Source organism: Osmerus mordax, chromosome 5 (genome assembly GCF_038355195.1).
Source record: "Osmerus mordax isolate fOsmMor3 chromosome 5, fOsmMor3.pri, whole genome shotgun sequence".
Classification (NCBI taxonomy): domain Eukaryota; kingdom Metazoa; phylum Chordata; class Actinopteri; order Osmeriformes; family Osmeridae; genus Osmerus; species Osmerus mordax.
The window spans coordinates 1,935,327-1,956,558 of record NC_090054.1 but is presented as its reverse complement, the minus strand read 5'-3'; the positions used below and the strand labels follow the sequence as shown (position 1 = coordinate 1,956,558).

At 49.6% G+C, this 21,232-nt stretch overlaps 1 protein-coding gene across 1 annotated transcript; it reads left to right on the top strand.

The window, feature by feature from the left end:
- The first annotated feature begins 6,316 nt into the window (after window positions 1-6,316).
- On the top strand, window positions 6,317-20,947 carry LOC136943477 (golgin subfamily A member 7B-like). The gene is made up of 5 exons (XM_067236818.1): window positions 6,317-6,421; window positions 14,448-14,573; window positions 15,851-16,003; window positions 20,335-20,436; window positions 20,861-20,947. Exons 1-5 carry the CDS (start codon window positions 6,410-6,412, stop codon window positions 20,945-20,947), a joined length of 480 nt encoding a protein of 159 aa, XP_067092919.1. The 5' UTR covers window positions 6,317-6,409.
- Window positions 20,948-21,232: the final 285 nt, after the last annotated feature.

The window sequence follows — 21,232 nt, the reverse complement described above, 5'->3', positions numbered from 1 at the left end:
TGTGACAGACAGGAGGAGAGCAGCTCTGTGACAGACAGGAGGAGAGCAGCTCTGTGACAGGTAGGAGGAGAGCAGCACTGTGACAGGTAGAAGGAGAGCAGCACTGTGACAGACAGGAGGAGAGCAGCTCTGTGACAGACAGGAGGAGAGCAGCTCTGTCACAGGTAGGAGGAGAGCAGCACTGTGACAGGTAGGAGGAGAGCAGCTCTGTGACAGACAGGAGGAGAGCAGCTCTGTGACAGGTAGAAGGAGAGCAGCACTGTGACAGGTAGGAGGAGAGCACCTCTGTGACAGACAGGAGGAGAGCAGCTCTGTCACAGGTAGGAGGAGAGCAGCACTGTGACAGATAGGAGGAGAGCAGCTCTGTCACAGGTAGGAGGAGAGCAGCACTGTGACAGGAAGGAGGAGAGCAGCTCTGTGACAGACAGGAGGAGAGCAGCTCTGTGACAGGTAGAAGGAGAGCAGCTCTGTCACAGACAGGAGGAGAGCAGCACTGTGACAGGTAGGAGGAGAGCAGCTCTGTGACAGACAGGAGGAGAGCAGCTCTGTGACAGGTAGAAGGAGAGCAGCTCTGTGACAGGTAGGAGGAGAGCAGCACTGTGACAGGTAGGAGGAGAGCAGCTCTGTGACAGACAGGAGGAGAGCAGCTCTGTCATAGGTAGGAGGAGAGCAGCACTGTGACAGGTAGGAGGAGAGCAGCTCTGTGACAGACAGGAGGAGAGCAGCTCTGTGACAGACAGGAGGAGAGCACCTCTGTGACAGACAGGAGGAGAACAGCTCTGTGACAGACAGGAGGAGAGCAGCACTGTCACAGGTAGGAGGAGAGCAGCTCTGTGACAGACAGGAGGAGAGCAGCTCTGTGACAGGTAGGAGGAGAGCAGCTCTGTGACAGACAGGAGGAGAGCAGCTCTGTGACAGACAGGAGGAGAGCAGCTCTGTGACAGGTAGGAGGAGAGCAGCTCTGTGACAGACAGGAGGAGAGCAGCTCTGTGACAGACAGGAGGAGAGCAGCTCTGTGACAGGTAGAAGGAGAGCAGCACTGTGACAGGCAGGGAGGCGAGGGGAGAAGCACTAAGTTAGAGCCATGACAACGTCACCTCCACCGTAAGAAGAACATTGTCAATTCTTATTCATAAATACACTGCAACTAAAAAGCACAAAACTAACTCAACTTAGGTCTCATTTCATTCTTTAGGTCTTGTATGTCTCTTCGATCAGAGCTGAGGCCCAGGCCATGCAGCCGAACCCAGAGGATCCTCTGAGCTCTGCCAGCCAGGTCTGGATCTACATGGAGCTCAGGAGGATCCCCACGGTCCAGTAGAACCCAATTGGTCCAACAGAATATAGATTAGTAGAAGTCTATATATTAGCCCATTAGAACTCAGTTTGCAGTTTAAAGCAGTAGAAACCCATATAGGAATCCAGAAAAACTCCATAGGTTAGCCAAGGAGAACCCAAAGGGTTAATGCGGTAGAAACTAATAGTTTTATCAAATACCCATATTTGTCACTAAATGAAGCTGTGGACTAATCCAGAAGAGCTCTCTCTCTCCCTCTCTCTTTCTCCCTCCCTCCCTCCCTCCCTCCCTCCCTCCCTCCCTCCCTCCCTCCCTCCCTCCCTCCCTCCCTCCCTCCCTCCCTCCCTCCCTCCCTCCCTCTCTCTCTCTCTCTCTCTCTCTCTCTCTCTGGTCCTCATTCTTGGTTTTAAGATAAGAACACGTGTTTTTGTCTTCCCTCCCAGCATACAGGAAGAATGTAACAAGAGACGGAGTCTAAAGCCAGGGACCTCTGACATGGCTGAAGCTCTGGTCCCGGGGCCTGGGAGAGAGGGAGGACACAGCGAGAGAGTGTGACGCTCTGGAGATCAGCTGCCTGGTGCCTGATGCCGAGTCATTCTCTGTGGTCTGCAGCGCTGGGATGATTGTTCTGGATAGTTCCTCCTGGCTCCAACAGCAACATCTGCTTTGGATAGGGCTCTTCTCAACATCATAATTGAAGATGAGAGGCAGATGTCTGTGTGTGTGTGTGTGTGTATATGTACGTACATGTGTGTCTGTATGTGTATGTGTGTGTGTGTGTGTGTGTGTGTGTGTGTGTGTGTGTGTGTGTGTGTGTGTGCTCTGTATGTGTGTCTGTGTGTCTGTGTGTGTATATGTAGAAGTGTGTGTGTGTTTGTAGAGAATGTTTTGTCTTCTCATGTTGTCTTCCATAATGTCTGTGTACTGTAGTACTGTGTGCCTATTTAAGCGGTGTGGATTCCTATTGACCTCTCTGTCTGAATATCTGTCTGTATCTCTGTATATCTGTCTGTCTGTGTCTCCATCTGTCTAGCTGTCTGTTTGACACCCTCCCTCCCTCCCTCCCTCCCTCCCTCCCTTGCAGGCTCAAAAGGATTAAACCTTCTCTTGATCTATTTTTCCTCTGGCCCTTATCTTCTTTTTCTTGTCTCTGCTTCTCCAGCTTCTTTACTGTGTATCCTGTGAAATCTGATTCTCCTCTGCCAAAATGCTATAATCTGCATTTCATTTCAAATGTCTGTGTGATGCTGGTTAATGTTGCTTGTCAGACTGGCTGCAACTCTCTTCCATCCTCTCTCTCTCTCTTTGTCTCTCTCTCTCTCTCTCTATCCATCTCTATCTCCACCTCTCTCTCTCCATCTCTCTTTCTCTCTCCCTCTTTCCATGTGTCTCTCTTTCTCCATCTGTCTCTTTCTCTCTCTCTCTCTCTCTCTCTCTCTCTCTCTCTCCTCTCTCTCTCTCTCTCTCTCTCTCTCTCTCTCTCTCTCTCTCTCTCTCTCTCTCTCTCCATCTCTCTCTCTCTCCATCTCTCTCCATCTCTCCATCTCTCTCTCTCTCTTCCTCCATCCCTGAGTTCGGCTGTGTCTGGTCCTGGTTCCTCCATCCTGGAGACAGAACTGGATGTTTATTTGTTTTCAGATTCCAAGTTAATAATGTTTTATCATCTCATTTTGAGAGTTGTAATTTCCTGTGATATCGGAGAGCAGCCAGATTTGAGCAGTTTCCAGCGTTCTCCTCTGGCAGTGTGTGTGTCTTCTTAAGTCCACAGCTGAGTGGGGGGGGGGTGTTTGTGGTGGCAGCCGGCCTGGATGATGGCAAGTAGATACCGTACACACACACACATATCCACACACACACATATCCACACACACACACATATCCACACACACACATATATCCACACAAACACACACATATACACACACACACACATATACACACACACACACACACACACACACACATATCCACACACACACACACATATCCACACACACACACACACATATCCACACACACACACACATATCCACACACACATCAAGCAAAGTCAGGACACTCTGGCCCCGCTGTCTCCAGGCTGTTTAGTCTCAAGAGCTCCAGTTCTCACCACCATGGTGCCCCACCACCACCCAACACACTGAACCAGGACCTCATCCTAGAGTACCGAAACTGATGGATGAACCCAAACTAATAACAAGGAGAACCAGCATAGATTTAAAAAAAATGACTAAATGTAGATACGTTGGAGAACCAGAACTGATCATTTTGGTTTCATTACAGTAATTACTTATGGAAACCTGCACTGAGCGGTTGTGCGTCAAGGTCCTGTTGACAATACAGCAGTGAGGCATGCAGAAAGAGGGGCAGAAATCATTCAATGTTTGTAGAAATAAATATTTAATGGATTCGAAACATGGAGAAATAAAGCAACAAGGTGTGTTTGTTTGGGAGACTGTGAGTGCGTGTGTGTGTGTCTGTATGTTTGGGGGAGTGTGTGTGTGCGTGTGTTTGTTTGGGAGAGTGTGTGTGTGTGTGGGTGTTTGGGAGTGTGTGTGTGTGTGTGTGTTTGTTTGGGAGAGTGTGTGTGTGTGGGTGTTTGGGAGAGTGTGTGTGGTGTGTGTTTGTTTGGGAGAGTGTGTGTGGGTGTTTGGGAGAGTGTGTGTGTGTTTGGGAGAGTGTGTGTGTGTGTGTGTGTGTGTGGGTGTTTGGGAGAGTGTGGGTGTGTGGGTGTTTGGGAGAGTGTGTGTGTCTGTTTGTTTGGGAGAGTATGTGTGTGTGTGTGTGTGTGTGTGTGTGTGTGGGGGTGTTTGGGAGAGTGTGGGTGTTTTCATTTTGTTGATTTCAGATTGCACCCAACTGATATTGTGCATTTGAAGTGCATATTCCAGCACATTCAGTGACCAGAATGAGAAGTTTTGTAAATGCATGATCTTGAATAACAGTCTCAGTGGTAACAGGAATGCTCCATTCCCCCCAGGAGCAGCATCACTCTCCTTCAGGAGGAGCATCACTCTCCTTCAGGAGGAGCATCACTCTCCTCCAGGAGCAGCATCTCTCTCCTCCAGGAGGAGCATCACTCTCCTCCAGGAGCAGCATCACTCTCCTCCAGGAGGAGCATCACTCTCCTCCATGAGGAGCATCACTCTCCTCCAGGAGGAGCATCACTCTCCTCCAGGAGGAGCATCTCTCTCCTCCAGGAGGAGCATCACTCTCTTTCAGGAGGAGCATCTCTCTCCTCCAGGAGGAGCATCTCTCTCCTCCAGGAGGAGCATCACTCTCCTCCAGGAGGAGCATCTCTCTCCTCCAGGAGGAGCATCACTCTCTTTCAGGAGGAGCATCTCTCTCCTCCAGGAGGAGCATCACTCTCCTCCAGGAGGAGCATCTCTCTCCTCCAGGAGGAGCATCACTCTCCTCCAGGAGGAGCATCACTCTGGCCTTCTCGCGGCTGCTGCTAACCTCCAACCCCAACAAGTATCCAACATCATTCACTGTCAGCTAGACTCTGAACAAATATAAGCACCTAATATGAACAAGCTTATTGGTTATAAATCATTTCTGTCAATCTACAGCTGTCTCTTTCTTTCTCCCTCTCTAACTTTCTCTCTCTCACTCTCAACTGTGCCTCTGTAGGGCTGTCATTTTCCTGTCATGGGCTGAAACACTGAACATGGAGCTCTGTGCTGGAGCAGAGACCGCCAGCCTGTACATATACACACGCGCGTACACACATACACCATAACGATGTGTACCAATGAGTACACACCCACATACACCCACACAGGCTTTCTTAGTTCCTGCTGTCCCATTCTGGAGTTTTGTTTTTGTTCAGAACACAACATGTTCTCCCTGAAACACAGAGGACATGGGAGGAGAGAGGAAGTATGGACAGTGTGTGTGTGTGTGTGTATATGTGTGTGTGTGTGTGTGTGTGTGCTTATGTGTTCATGTGTGAGTAGATGCTTTAAGCAGGAACATGCCTTACCGTGCCATGATTCATGCTGGAGATAAAACGCCAATTAAAACCAAAAATAGAAGCATGTGTGAAGTCAAGCTGCTGTTGTGTTCTTTCTCCGGGTGGCAGCTATCTGTGAGCCAGGGTCTTCCTGGGGAGAGAGGGGGGGGAGGGAGAGGGAGAAAGAGAGGGGGGGAGAGAGAGGAGGAGAGAGTGAGGGGGGGGGAGAGGAGGAGAGAGGGAGGAGGGGGGGAAAGAGAGAGAAAAATAGAGAGATTTGATGCCCCCCCTGGCCAGATTGCTTTGGCAATAGGAACAATATTGTTCTTGTCGTTGTTGTTCTGTCAGAAGACAGTTGTATTTCAGCAGGATCTTTATTGATATGTTTTGACCTGTGTAAAGCTGGACAGTTACTTTTCTGACATTTCATTAAAAAAATGCGATGGTGCGACTAGAGTTTGATTCGATTTGAGTTCCAGTTAGTTTGTTTTAGTTCCAGTTACTGCACCATCACCACCTGGACCGGAGAGGACGCGGAGCCTTCTTGTGCTGACGCTGTTGTTTCCCTCGGGGAACTTCTCCTCTCTCGGCTTCCCGTCTCTGCTCCTCTTAAGAAACAGCGTGTTTATCAAGGCAGAAGAGCCGGAACGAGATGGATGTTGTTGATGTTGTTGACTACAGATTGAGAGAGGGAGAGACGCCGAAGTTGAAGGCATTTTAAATGAATTATTTATGGCCAATGAAATTATTTATGGGGAACAAAAATGGTTCATGGAACATAAACAACAAATGACCTCGGGTTTGGCTCAAATTAGGAATGTGTTTATTTCTTTCGATCATACAAATTTGAAGATTTTAGTCTCTAACCCACTGTTCTTCTGGTCTTCTCTTGATGTATGCATGATTAAAACTCATCTGTAATTGCCCAGTCCCCTTTTCCCAATAGCATCAGTCACACACACACACACACACACACACACACACACACACACACACACAGTGTGTCACACACACACGCCACGCATAAATATCGCGCGTGCCAATGCGTTCCGCCCGCCCTCCTGTGAAGCTCGAGCTGCTCTATCCCTCGTCCCAACAGGAACTGAAGCCTAGAACGATTTCAGCTCGGGACCCACCCTGCACCCTCTGATGGCAATATGGCGACAGAGGTAAGTATTGACTGTATTAGTAATTTTGTATATATTTTCACGGGAACGCTGAATGGTTTTGATGTCTGAGTCCACGTGAGAGAAGATGCGCCAGGCAGCGGTTGCATCTTTCAGCGCGCGTCCTTCCCTGCCGTTCAGATGATCTTGGCATTCCCCAGCAGTTAAAATACAGAAATTCACCATGTTAATCAGTTTGGACACGACGCTTATTACCACGTCTTTCGAGACACTAGCGCGGTGTCCGTGGCGTTTGAATGAGACAGAAAATCGCACTGTTGACAGTGGACTACTGTAATCACATTTTACTGTATGTGCTGTATTCGTAGACGGTGGGATTCCATTCACGTCTGTAAGAGAAGTACGCCTAAGAGGGATGTATTCACGGAATTAGATTTATCTTCGGTGGTTGTGGAAGTCAGATTACACCTGTGAGGAGCATCAGCACCATGGACAGAGGCAATGTTGTGTGTGTGTGTGTGCCTACTGTGCCTCTGTGTGTATGAACACTTATTCTGTGTTGTTTGGGAGTCTTACAGGACATAATATATGATGTACGTACATGATGACATGATATTATGTACCCTTGGTACAACTGCTGATGCAATTTCACAGATTTGGATTTACTGGAACCATTTGTTTGTGTGTGTGTGTATGTTGGGGGGTGTTTATATGTGTGTTTTGTGTCTGTGTGTATCTGGTAAGCAGGGACGTTTGTACTTGCTCTGGTTAAAACTGTTTTTTGGGGGGTTTGATCCCCACCTCACCCCTCATTACATATGTTTGCACCATCTGTTTCTGTGACTGTTTTGGAGATTCTATACTTGTTAAAGCTGTCAGTCAGACAGTGCTGGTGAGCACCGAGCTGTCAGATTGATTGGAAGTTCTTTCCAGGCTGGCGAGTTGATGGCAGAGCCGCACTGATTATTTCTGGAGGTCTGTCAGTAGCGCCATCTAAGCTCTCTCTCTCACAAACACACACATACACACACAGACACACACACACACACACAGACACACACACACACACACACTAAGACTTGATGTCCAAGAGCCATCAATTATAGATGACAGATTTAATGTGAGCAGCCTGCCACAGTTTGTAACCATCAGAGACGAGCGTCTCAAAAGAACAGCAGCGTTTACAGTACATATGGAGAGAGGGAGGGAGAGAGGGAGGGAGAGAGGTAGGGAGGGAGAGAGGATTGTGCTGGAAGGATAAAGAGCTGGTAGCAGTCCTTCAGAGATGATGGTGTGAGGGGGTGGGGGGTGTAGGGTGGTTGTGCGAGGGGGGGTGGGGGTGCGAGGGGGTGGGGGTGCGAGGGGGTGGGGGGTGTAGGGTGGTTGTGCGAGGGGGGGTGAGGGTGCGAGGGGGTGGGGGGCAGTGTTGACGAGATGTTGAAGCCGTGTCGAAGGGATGAAGGATGCACAAATGCAGAACACAGTGCAGAACACAGTGCAGTGTATAATTAGCATGACAGTAACGTCGTTTGTTCTTGTCCTTAAGGTCTATTTTAAGAGGAGAGTCTGACGTTCAGTAAAGGTGTAGACATGGTGTACAGTACAAGACAGGGCTGTGGGGCTCTAGATACCTGGTCGACCTCTCGTATACCTGAAGACCTCTGATACTCCTGTAGACCTCTGGTACTCCTGGTAGACCTCTGGTACTCCTGGTAGATGTGCGGTACTCATGTAGACCTCTGGTACAACATGTCTACTAGGGGTAGACCCCTAGTAGACCTGTAGTATACATGGTAGACCTCTGGCACCTTTGATAGATATATGGTTCACCTAGTAGGTATCAGAAGGATGGAGGGAAAGAGGAAGGAGAGATTACAATAAGTCCTCTCTTCTCTCCTGTCTTCTCCTCTCTTCTCGTCTTCTTCATGCACTTCTAGATGACAGACGAAATCAAATACAGCGATTAGAGCAGACTCATACTGTCTGCTAGAGCGCACATACACACACAAACACACATGGAAACACACTGGGCCTATTACCCTAATGAGAAGTCGGTGAACAGGGCCAAATGAATGTGAGTATATCTATTAATAGTGATTTGTTTATGAGGACAGTAAGATGGCCCCTGGGCTAAAACCATGGAGGAAGAAAAGATGAAATGAGAGAGGAGAGGAGAGAGAGAGAGGAGAGAGAGAGGAGAGAGAGAGACAGAGAGAGAGAGGAGAGAGAGAGAGAGAGAGAGGAGAGAGAGAGAGAGAGAGAGGAGAGAGAGAGAGAGAGAGAGAAGAGAGAGAGAGAGAGAGAGAGGGCAGGGTACACAAGAGAAAGCGAGAGAGCCAAAGCAGTAGAAAGAGATTAAGTTAGATTAAAGGTCCCATGGCATGAACATTTCACTTGATGAGGTTCTTTAACATTTATATGAGTTCCCCTAGCCAGCCTTTGGTCCCCCAGTGGCTAGAAAATTCGATAGGTGTAAACCAAGCCCTGGGTATTCTCCGCCTTTGAGAAAACGAAAGCTCAAATGATCCGATCTGAAAATCTTCCCCTTATGTCGTCATAAGGGGAAAGGTTACCTCCCCTTTCTCTGTTTTGCCTGCTCATAGAATTTGGCCCACCAAGAAAAAATGAACTACGACCATACAAGTGCGATTTTGGTTTTTCCTCGAGAGACATCATGGTTTGCAAACGACCGAAGCATGGCAGTTAGCCCCGCCTCTCTCCTCCTCATATAACTTTAAGCTACAGACACAGAAACGGCACGTCCTGAGGAAAGCTCATTGTGGGACCGCTCGTAGTGGCTGTAATTCTGCACCAAGGCTGAATTTCGGGAAAGAGACTTCAGATACAGTATTAGGGGATCACTAACGCCTATATACGTAAAAGCATTCAAAAACAGCATGTCATGGAACCTTTAAAGGGGATGAAAATCTGCAGATGGAGATCGAACAAATCAAGGGAATTGGAAGGATATAGCAAATGCATGTGTGTGTGTGTGTGAGGTTGTGTTTGACCTTGTGTGTGAGGCTGTGTGCATGAAGCTGTATGTGTGAGGCAGGTTTGCATATCTAAAGCCGGTTCATCTGCCAAACATCTTGTACTGTATGGTTAGTGTGGACAGACTCATGAATGTGTTAACATTCAGATCCTGGATCCGTATTCCTGGAGAATAGCTAGCTAATGACTGTAATCAGCAGGACAGGGATGATGATAACATTTAGAGAAGCTTCATATGTCCAGGTTCTATGGAGACAGGGCTTCCAGGTGGAGGTGGAGAGAGAGGGAGGGGGAGAGAGGGAGAGGGGGAGTGAGAGGGAGAGGGAGGGGGGCGAGAGGGAGTGAAAAAGAGTGAGAGATAGAACCAGAGATGGAGTGATAAATGGAGAGAGAGAGAGAGAGAGAGAGAGAGAGAGACAGAATGAGAGAGAGAGAAAAAAAGTAGCAGTAGAGAGTAGAGGGGAAGGGAGTCAGTTGGCTGAGCGGTGAGGGGAGTCGGGCTAGTAATCCGAAGGTTGCCAGTTCGATTCCCGGTCATGCAAACTGACGTTGTGTCCTTGGGCAAGGCACTTCACCCTACTTGCCTCGGGGGAATGTCCCTGTACTTACTGTAAGTCGCTCTGGATAAGAGCGTCTGCTAAATGACTAAATGTAAATGTCTAAATGTAAGGGAGAGAGGCAGTGAATGAGAGAGAGAAAGAAAGGAGAGAGATGGAGAGAGAGAAAGAGGAATGGATTTGTAAAGCTAGCAACACCTTGGAAATTTGAACACAAGACAGGGTTGGAGTCGTCAGGTTCCTCTGTCAATACTGAACTCATACTGTGCAGGATTATCATCTCTGAGAGGGAAACACACACACACACAGGCACACACAAACACACACAGGCAGACACACACACACAGGCACACACAAACACACTCGTAACTAAGTGTTGAGTTTCCCACAGGATGTTGTGAGACTATGGGGGGTGAAACTCGGCCCCTCTAGGGGCCTGTGAGCATGCTGCCCCTGAAGAACATGTGGTCCATGTCAAAGTCTTCAGTCAGCAGTCTGGTGCACTTTGAGAGCTACACAGAAAGGCTATCTATGAAGATGTTTGTGCTTGTGACATTTATTTTCTTTTTTTTTATCTAAACAAACATCAAACACACTGGTCGTCTATGAGTGGCGATGACACAGAAAATGTCACACCCACAACACATGGTAAACAAGACAGAGTTCATCGCAGTTCACCGTTGGTAAAAACAATAAATTGATTAGAGCATGTTTGTAGTAAAACTAAAAACCTGAAGACGTATTCTCTCTAAGGCGTCTATAGGGAGTCAGGTGGCTGAGCGGTTAGGGAATTGGGCTAGTATTCAGAAGGTTGCCGGTTCGATTCCCCAGCAGTGAAAAATGACGTTGTGTCCTTGGGCGAGGCACTTCACCCTACTTGCCTCGGGGGGAATGTCCCTCGCTCTGGATAACAGCGTCTGCTAAAATGACTAAATGTAAATGTAAAACCATCTATCGTGGTAAACTATGCACCTTGAGTTCTGACTTGTTTTTTCAGAATCAGAAACCGGTTTATTTCCAAGTACATTTTCACATACAAGGAAATTGATTTGTTGATGTTGGTGCAAACAATAAAACAGAACTAGAACTGAACCAAATAAGTTTTATTGACAAGAAATGAAAACCAATAGAACGTTCCATTGCAACACCAGCGCCATAGCAGCGCCATTTTAGGGTGAAAGCGACTCGGCAGTCCACTAGCTTGCTGTTGCTTTTGGCAATATCAGCTGCTTTGTTAAAAACTGAATGATGACAACACAGCATAATTTAAACACTAGACTAGTGATCATCAAATCCCTTTTAACAGTTTATTTCGCAGACTTACAGACAAGCCTTCCACTTTTTTTTCCACACAAAAAGTTTGGTTTGAAATTCTTTGAAGCGTATTTTAATTTGCGCTGATTTGAGATTCGCTGATTTTGGGTGTGCAAGATATGATGGATTCTGATCTGTATCAACAGTCGAGCCATGTACAGGGCTCTACATTAAGGTTTGTCCGGGGCAAGTGGATTTATTTGTAGGGACAAGTCAAGACTCAAACTAAATAAAATCCCATGTTACTTCACATTATGTGCCACTCATTACGTCTATTTAACTGATTTTATTTGACCGAATTCTGCATTAGCAAAACACAAAAAAGTGGCTTCGTCCCAAGATCTCTACAGACCGTGCAGCTAATTTAATTCTCAACATTTCAACGGGGGCTTATTACTTGAAAGAGGAATTATTTACTGTGTCATCTCAGTTACACTATCAGGGGTGGGAAATACTGTGACTTGCTAAAGTAGATAAATGGCTAGTAGAACATAACATTTCATAATCTATCTGGCTACCGTATCAGATTCAAGACCCTGGTACTGACCTTCCGAGCAGTGAACGGGACTGCACCCGTCTACATCAAGTCTCTCCTGCAGCCTTACACCCCCACCCGTCACCTACGGTCTTCTTCAGACAACCGCCTGGTTGTCCCACCGCTCAAGACCGCCTGGTCCCAACACAAGCTCTTCTCCTGTCTGGCCCCCCAGTGGTGGAATCAACTCCCCACCTCCATCAGAGACACTGACTGTCTCTCCACCTTCAAGAAAAGGCTCAAGACGCACTTGTTCCGGGAGTACAACGGTACTTAGGAATGGTTCGCTTGACCCGATGTTAGTTTCCTCAAGGATCACAATGACTCTTGCTTAGAGACTTGCTGCTCTTGTGGTTAGTGGTAACTGATTTAAATGTTTGTACTCGCTGTGATATATTGTTTTTATTATTGTTGCTTGCTTTTTCCACAGGTACACTTGCACTTATAGCGGTTTATGTTGTTTAATTGTAACTTGTTTAACTACATGCTCTTATGGTTCTTCCCTTTGGCACTTACTTTGGTTGTTCACAATGTGTGCTTCATGTTTTGGCTACTCGCAATGTTTTTGTGGCTATCTTGTTGTTATGATCAGTGACCTATGCACTTTGTAAAGCTCTCTCTTGGAAGTCGCTTTGGATAAAAGCGACTGAATAAATGTAAATATGTAAATAATCATTTCAGTAAATCAAGCAGTGCTGCAAGACCCAGTGAAATAGCCTACAGCTAGCAAACTAACGCTAGCATCGACATTGGCTAACTCAACTTCGGTAGGCTATCTTCAGTATTTGCAAGCTAGCTAAACTTATACTATATCTAAATTAATTTTGTAGACATAACAATGGATTCTGCCACTAAATGTTGGTGTTAACCTTTTAGATTTTCTCAAATGTCCCCTTCTACCCGGCAGATGCTGCTTTATCAAGGGATCCTTTAAAAGGTGTATACTTTACAGTTAAATATTTGCTGTAATTTAACTACGTACATTTAACCGATACAAATGCTGCTAATGCTTGCTAGGTACACAGCTGCCGACGCTAGTTAGTTAGCTAACGTCAACACAAAAAAAGATATATAAAATGATCTGCAGTAGCTATAACTAGCTAGTATGTAACTATTTGTGCTGTTGTCCAGTAACTCCAGTTATTCACCCCAAAATTGCGGCCGCACTACCGAAGCGCCACCTAGTGGCTGATACCAAAAAAGCACTAGAGTTTCGCCTCTTGTTCTTCTATACTCTTTGACTGAACTAAAACTAAATTAGACATTTCTAATGACCTTTCGTACTGGAATCATCCTGGGCTTGGCCCATTGATAATCTCGGGCAGGCAGCCAGGTGCTGTCCTTGCAGGCTGTTGAGAAGGTCTGACCAGGTGCTGTCCTTGCAGCCTGTTGAGAAGGTCTGACCAGGTGACAGGAGACAGTGTGGGAGGGGCAGCAGGGGAGACAGTATGGGAGGGGCAGCAGGAGAGACAGTGTGGGAGGGGCAGCAGGAGAGACAGTGTGGGAGGGGCAGCAGGGGAGACAGTGTGGGAGGGGCAGCAGGGGAGACAGTGTGGGAGGGACAGCAGGGGAGACAGTGTGGGAGGGGCAGCAGGGGAGACAGTGTGGGAGGGGCAGCAGGGGAGACAGTGTGGGAGGGGCAGCAGGTAGGGGCAGGGAGGGGCAGCAGGGGAGACAGTGTGGGAGGGGGAGCAGGGGAGACAGTGTGGGAGGGGCAGCAGGAGAGACAGTGTGGGAGGGGCAGCAGGAGAGACAGTGTGGGAGGGGCAGCAGGGGAGACAGTGTGGGAGGGGCAGCAGGGGAGACAGTGTGGGAGGGGCAGCAGGGGAGACAGTGTGGGAGGGGGAGCAGGGGAGACAGTGTGGGAGGGGCAGCAGGAGAGACAGTGTGGGAAGGGCAGCAGGAGAGACAGTGTGGGAGGGGCAGCAGGGGAGACAGTGTGGGAGGGGCAGCAGGGGAGACAGTGTGGGAGGGGCAGCAGGGGAGACAGTGTGGGAGGGGGAGCAGGGGAGACAGTGTGGGAGGGGCAGCAGGAGAGACAGTGTGGGAAGGGCAGCAGGAGAGACAGTGTGGGAGGGGCAGCAGGGGAGACAGTGTGGGAGGGGCAGCAGGAGAGACAGTGTGGGAGGGGCAGCAGGGGAGACAGTGTGGGAGGGGCAGCAGGGGAGACAGTGTGGGAGGGGCAGCAGGAGAGACAGTGTGGGAGGGGCAGCAGGGGAGACAGTGTGGGAGGGGCAGCAGGAGAGACAGTGTGGGAGGGGCAGCAGGGGAGACAGTGTGGGAGGGGCAGCAGGAGAGACAGTGTGGGAGGGGCAGCAGGGGAGACAGTGTGGGAGGGGCAGCAGGGGAGACAGTGTGGGAGGGGCAGCAGGAGAGACAGTGTGGGAGGGGCAGCAGGGGAGACAGTGTGGGAGGGGCAGCAGGGGAGACAGTGTGGGAGGGGCAGCAGGGGAGACAGTGTGGGAGGAGCAGCAGGAGAGACAGTGTGGGAGGGGCAGCAGGGGAGACAGTGTGGGAGGGGCAGCAGGAGAGACAGTGTGGGAGGGGCAGCAGGGGAGAACTAGCATCAGACTTTCCTAGCTAATGAATGGGAAACACTGGTGCGTATATTGTATCTGGTTTTCAATGAACGAGTGTTAAATATCCTTTTTGTGTGTGTTTCCTACAGTTCCACAACCTCCAGGATCTGAGACACAGTGCTTCTCTGGTAAACAAGGTGTTCATCCAGAGAGACTACAGTGAAGGGACTACCTGCAGGTTCCAGACCAAGTTCCCCTCAGAGCTAGACAGTAGGGTGAGCACACTCACACATTTGCACACACACACACACACACACACAAACACATTTGCACACACACACGCATCTACACACACACATAAACACATATACACACAAACATACGTATAGAGGTGCACAGAGAGGGTTTGGACAGTCAGATCAGAGAGATCTGACTGCTAGTCTCCTTCTCCCTCTCTCTCCCTCTCTCTCCCTCTCTCTCCCTCTCTCTCCCCCTCTTTCCCCCCCTCCTTCTCTCCCTCCTTTTCTCTCTCTCTTTCCTTCTCTCTTTCTCTCCTTCTCTCTCCCCCTCTCTCTCTCTCTCTCTCTCTCTCTCTCTCTCTCTCTCTCTCTCTCTCTCTCTCTCTCTCTCTCTCTCTCTCCCTTTCTCTCTCTCTCTCTCCCTTTCTCTCCTCCCTCTCCCCCCCTCCTTCTCTCCCTCTCTCTCCCTCTCTCTCTCTATCTCTCTTTCTCTCTCTCTCTCCCTGTTTTATCTTCTCTCTCTGCCACATTTCTCCCTCTCTTTTGTCTCTCTCTGTCTCTCTTGTTTGTAGTTCTTCTCAGTCTGCCGTCTCCCCAGGTTGAGGAGCAGCTGTGATCAGGGAGATGACTCATGATTCTAAATTGGTCCCAAAAAAGAGTTATTTGAAGAAAACAGAATGTTGCTGGTGGGGGTTAGAGGAGTGAGTGTGAGGGAACGTGTGTTTTGTGGGCCATGTTGCAGGGGAACAGGGGGGTGTGGAGTGTGTGTGTGTGATGGAGTGACTTTGTGTGTGTGTCCTTGGTAGGCCATGGAACAGCTTGTGTCACAGTACTCACACAGTTCTGCTAAAAAACCTCAGACTGTTTATGCTGTGTGTGGTGTGAACATCCGAGTGTGTGTGTGTGTGTGTCATACGTGTGTGTGTGTATGTGTGGGTGTCATACGTGTGTGTGTGTGTGTATGTGTGTGTGTCATACGTGTGTGTGTGCGTGTGTCATACGTGTGTGTGTATGTGTGTGTGTATGTATGTGTGTGCGTGTGTGCGTGTCATACGTGTGTGTGTGTGCTTGTATGTATGTGTGTGTCATACGTGTGTGTGTGTGTGTGCGTGTATGTATGTGTGTGTCATACGTGTGTATGTGCGTGTGTGTGTGTGCGTGTGTGTATGTGTGTGTCATACGTGTGCGTGTATGTATGTGTGTGTCATACGTGTGTGTGCGTGTATGTATGTGTGTGTGTGTGTGCGTGTGTGTGCATGTATGTATGTGTGCGTGCGTGTATTTATGTGTGTGTCATGTGTATGTGTGTACAGATTGAGCGGAAGCTGTTTGCAGACACCGTGAGCACGCTGAACCGGTACTACGCTGAGGCAGAGAGCATGGGGGGGCGGTCCTACCTGGAGGGCTGCCTGGCCTGCGTCACCGCCTACGTCATCTTCCTCTGCATGGAGACCCGCTACGAGAAGGTACACACACACATCTCTGTACACAAACACACACACACACTCTGTACACTAACACACACTGTACTCAAACACACACTGTACTCAAACACACACTGTACTCAAACACACACACCCCAGCCAGTCTCCTATAGTAACTCCTACTGCGGTCCTGGGGGCTGTATGGGTCATATCGTGTAGAGCAGGTAAATAGAGAGCTGCATCAGATCCTGCTTATAATGTTCCTGTCTGTCCTGAGAACTTTGGTAATGGCCTTCTACTCTGTTCAGGTGCACACACACACAGCCATAGTAGGCATGTGCACACACTAACACACACATACACATGCAACCATAGGCACGCACACTCACTGAACCTGAAAGCGAGGGAACATCGGCGTGGTCTGATCCAGCCTTCCACAGTGTTGCTGTCAGGTGTGTGTCCCACGGCATTGCACCTGTGTGGTCGCCGTGCCAACCTCCCTGCCAACCTCCCTGCCAACCATAACATGGTGTTCAGCCCATGGTCGTCCTGAGAAAGGCCTGGTGAATAATCCTGCCCTCAGCTGTCTTTCCGCTCCACTGGCTCCTCAGGTGGAACACACACACACACGCAACCACCTCCACAGACACGCACACACTATCACTGACAAACAAGCACACACACACACAGAAGGACACAAACACATATCGTCCTCTCACACACTCCGTTAGACGGACGCTTTGTTCAGTTGTGTGTCTGACGGAACGGAGTGTGAAGTCCCAGCATGCACCTCTCCTGATATCAGTCATACATCTATTCTATCACCATCCTTCGGCTTCCTCCAGTAAACACACACACACGCACACGCAAATACATGGTTCACACACACACGCAAATACATGGTTCACACACACACACACAAACGAGCACACAGCTCACACACAAACACACACACAGTTGACACACAGACACACATGAACGTACAGCTCACACTCACATTAGCACACACACACCCGCAGCTCTCTCACACACACACACACACACACACACACACACACACACACACACACACACACTGGAAGCTGACACAATGGAACACGTTGGAATTTTGAAGTCGAGCAAAAGTGGCCTTCCTGGCTCTCCTTTCATGTGCTTGTCAGACGGGAGATGTTGCGGAGATGTGGAGATGTTATCAGGCTGCCTGAGAGGAGATGTTTATTTCTCCTGAAGCTGGAGAGCCTCTGATGACACTGATAAGACTGCACCCACCCAGCACGATGTGCAGACGCAGCAGAGCACATCATTCACTCCCCTGTGAAGTGCACACACACACAGCACACACACACAGCACACACACACAGCACGCACACGCACACACAGCACACACACACAGCACACACACACAGCACACACACACAGCACACACACACAGCACGCACACACAGCACGCACACACAGCACGCACACACAGCACGCACACGCACACACAGCACACACACACAGCACACACAAGCACACACACACAGCACACACACACACACAGCACACACACGCACACACATGCACACACACACACACAGCACACACACATGCACACACACACAGCACGCACACATGCACACACAACACGCACACACATGCACACACAACACACACACGCACACACATGCACACACACACACGCACACACGCGCATACAAACACAGCAAGCACACACACCGCCACACATGCACACACACGCTCAACACACATAAACACTTTGCTCACACACTGCACACACACAGCATACGGCACAAAGACACACACACACCTAACATCGTAACTTTTCTTTCACTATGAGATCCATCACATTAGGCAATTTTTCATGGTTCACATTACTGAACACACACACAAACAGTATGTTCGTACAGATGAAAAGAGGTGCATTCAGGCAGCCTTACTGTAGTCATAGCTACTGAGTCTGTTAAGGATAATATTAAGCCTGAATTATGCTAACGCTAATGATGCTCAAAAGCATGGGCAGTAAGCCTGAATAACCTAGCTCTAACTCTGCTAAATGCATGAGCAGTAAGCCTGAAAAACCTAGCTCTAACTCTGCTAAATGCATGGGTGATTGACTTGAATGAGATAGCACTAATGAATCATGAACATGAATAAACTGGAGATGTCAAAGCTGAAGGCATGGATGAGAGGCCTGAATAGGCTAAATAAGATGCTATGCTACATGCTATCCAAGCTATGCTACATGCTATCCCAGCGTGACCAGATATCCATCTTACTGGAACACTCAAGACGAGATCAAGGTCTCAATGTTGGCCCTCTGAAGTTTCTCAATTACTTGTTGGTGTATTAGTTATGTATATAGAAGTGTGTGTGTGTGTGTGTGTGTGTGTGTGTGTGTGTGTGTGTGAGTGAGTGAGTGAGTCTGTGAGTGTATGAGTGTGTGTGTGCCTGTATAAGCATGTGTAAATGTGTGTGTGTATGGTTGTGAATGAGTGCGTGTGTGAGTGAGTGTGTGTGTGAGTGAGTGTGTGTGAGGATGTGTGGAGTGAGTGAGTATGTAAGTCTGTGTGTGTGTGTCTATGTGTGTGTGTGTGAGTGAGTGTCTAAGTGTCTGAGTGTGTGTTTGCAGCATCATGTTGGAGCATCTCTCTGCTCTGTGTGTTGCTCTGAGGCCAGCTGAGGCAACGTCCACTTGAGAAACCTGAGAACCTCCAGCACAGCTTCCCTCTGCCATCCAGCCTGGGACAACACACACACACACACACACACACACACACACACACACACACACCCTCTGCCATCCAGCCTGGGACAACACACACACACACACACCCTCTGTCATCCAGCCTGGGACAACACACACACACACACACCCTCTGCCATCCAGCCTGGGACAACACACACACACACACACCCTCTGCCGTTCAGCCTGGGACAACACACACACACACACACACACACACACACCCTCTGCCGTCCAGCCTGGGACAACACACACACACACACACCCTCTGCCATCCAGCCTGGGACAACACACACACACACACACCCTCTGCCGTCCAGCCTGGGACAACACACACACACACACACCCTCTGCCGTCCAGCCTGGGACAACACACACACACACACACACACCCTCTGCCATCCAGCCTGGGACAACACACACACACACACACACACACCCTCTGCCATCCAGCCTGGGACAACACACACACACACACACCCTCTGCCATCCAGCCTGGGACAACACACACACACACACACCCTCTGCCATCCAGCCTGGGACAACACACACACACACACACACACACACACACACCCTCTGCCGTCCAGCCTGGGACAACACACACACACACACACCCTCTGCCATCCAGCCTGGGACAACACACACACACACACACCCTCTGCCATCCAGCCTGGGACAACACACACACACACACACCCTCTGCCGTCCAGCCTGGGACAACACACACACACACACACCCTCTGCCATCCAGCCTGGGACAACACACACACACACCCTCTGCCATCCAGCCTGGGACAACACACACACACACACACCCTCTGCCATCCAGCCTGGGACAACACACACACACACACACCCTCTGCCATCCAGCCTGGGACAACACACACACACACACACCCTCTGCCATCCAGCCTGGGACAACACACACACACACACACCCTCTGCCGTCCAGCCTGGGACAACACACACACACACACACCCTCTGCCATCCAGCCTGGGACAACACACACACACACACACCCTCTGCCATCCAGCCTGGGACAACACACACACACACACACCCTCTGCCGTCCAGCCTGGGACAACACACACACACACACACCCTCTGCCATCCAGCCTGGGACAACACACACACACACACACCCTCTGCCATCCAGCCTGGGACAACCACCTCAGAGTAGAAAATGGAAAAGTTCAAAGGGAAAAATACATTATACAGCCCAAATTGAAGACCGAATGAAGATCAGTTTTTCTGATCTAATGCTTTTGAATTCAAAAAGGGTTGTTGAGTTAGGATTTAACTTGGAGAAGCCATGACAGTCAATAATACTCGGATGATGAATCAGTCACGCAACATTTGAAAGGTCAATATAGCGTGTCTGTCTGATTATATAGCAATGTCATCTGATTCCACCGAGGTTGCTTTGCGTTGTCTTGTCCAAAGAATTTTGGTGCCCAGTTTGACCATGTGTTGTTCTGTGCATCTGACAATAAAATACTTGAACTATGTTTGTATCTTCCTCCCTTACCCATTGTCTCTCTCTCTGTCTCTTTCCTTCTCTCTTTTTCTCCGTCTCACTTTCTCTGCTCTCTCTTTCTCTCACCCTCGTCCGCCCTCCCTCAGGTCTTGCAGAAAATCTCAGGCTACATCCAGGAGCAGAATGAAAAGATCTACGCCCCCCGAGGTCTCCTCCTCACTGACCCTGTCGAGAGGGGCATGAGGGTCGTATCCTTTCATCCGCTTCTCTCGCTCTGGGTTTCAACACGCTACCAATGCCCTCTGGTGCAGCTCTGCGGTAGGCCTCAGGCCCTCTGGTGCAGCTTTGCAGTAGGCTTCAGGCCCTCTGGTGCTGCTTTGCGGTAGGTCTTGGGCCCTCTGGTGCAGCTCTGCGGTAGGCCTCAGGCCCTCTGGTGCAGCTCTGCGGTAGGCCTTAGGCCGTCTGGTGCAGCTCTGCGGTAGGCCTCAGGCCCTCTGGTGCAGCTCTGGGGAAGCTTCCCTTTCATGCTCTCCAGTTTTCATACCATTCAAATGATTCTGATAGTGAGAATGTGGACAGGGGACCATCACTCATGTTTGCGTGCGCCTTGTGTGTTTGCCGTGCGCGTGCCTGCCTGCGTCCGCGCGGTGTTGACCCTTGACCCCGCCCCAGATAGAGGTGAGCGTGTACGAGGACCGGGACTCTGGCAGCTCCAGCCCCAGCGGCAGCGTGTCGTCTGCAGGCAGCGCCTCGCGGTGACTGGAGGAGCAGCACCAGGGCTACGGGTATCCTCTCCACCACCACCACAGGGCTGCCGGCTCGCTCACCAACATCCGCATGCTGAAGCATGAGAGCACGCGCTTCTGACTCCCCCCACAGCGTGGCGTCCGCAGAGGTGCGCTGGATTTGGGTCACAGTGTTCCAGCGGCTGTCATCCTGGACTTCTGTGAGCTAAATCAAGGGCACCCAGAGCTGTGGGGGGGTCTGACCAGGGTATGGGTCTGAGACAGTGACCTGGCCTGAGGGAGGAAGCTGCTGGTCTCC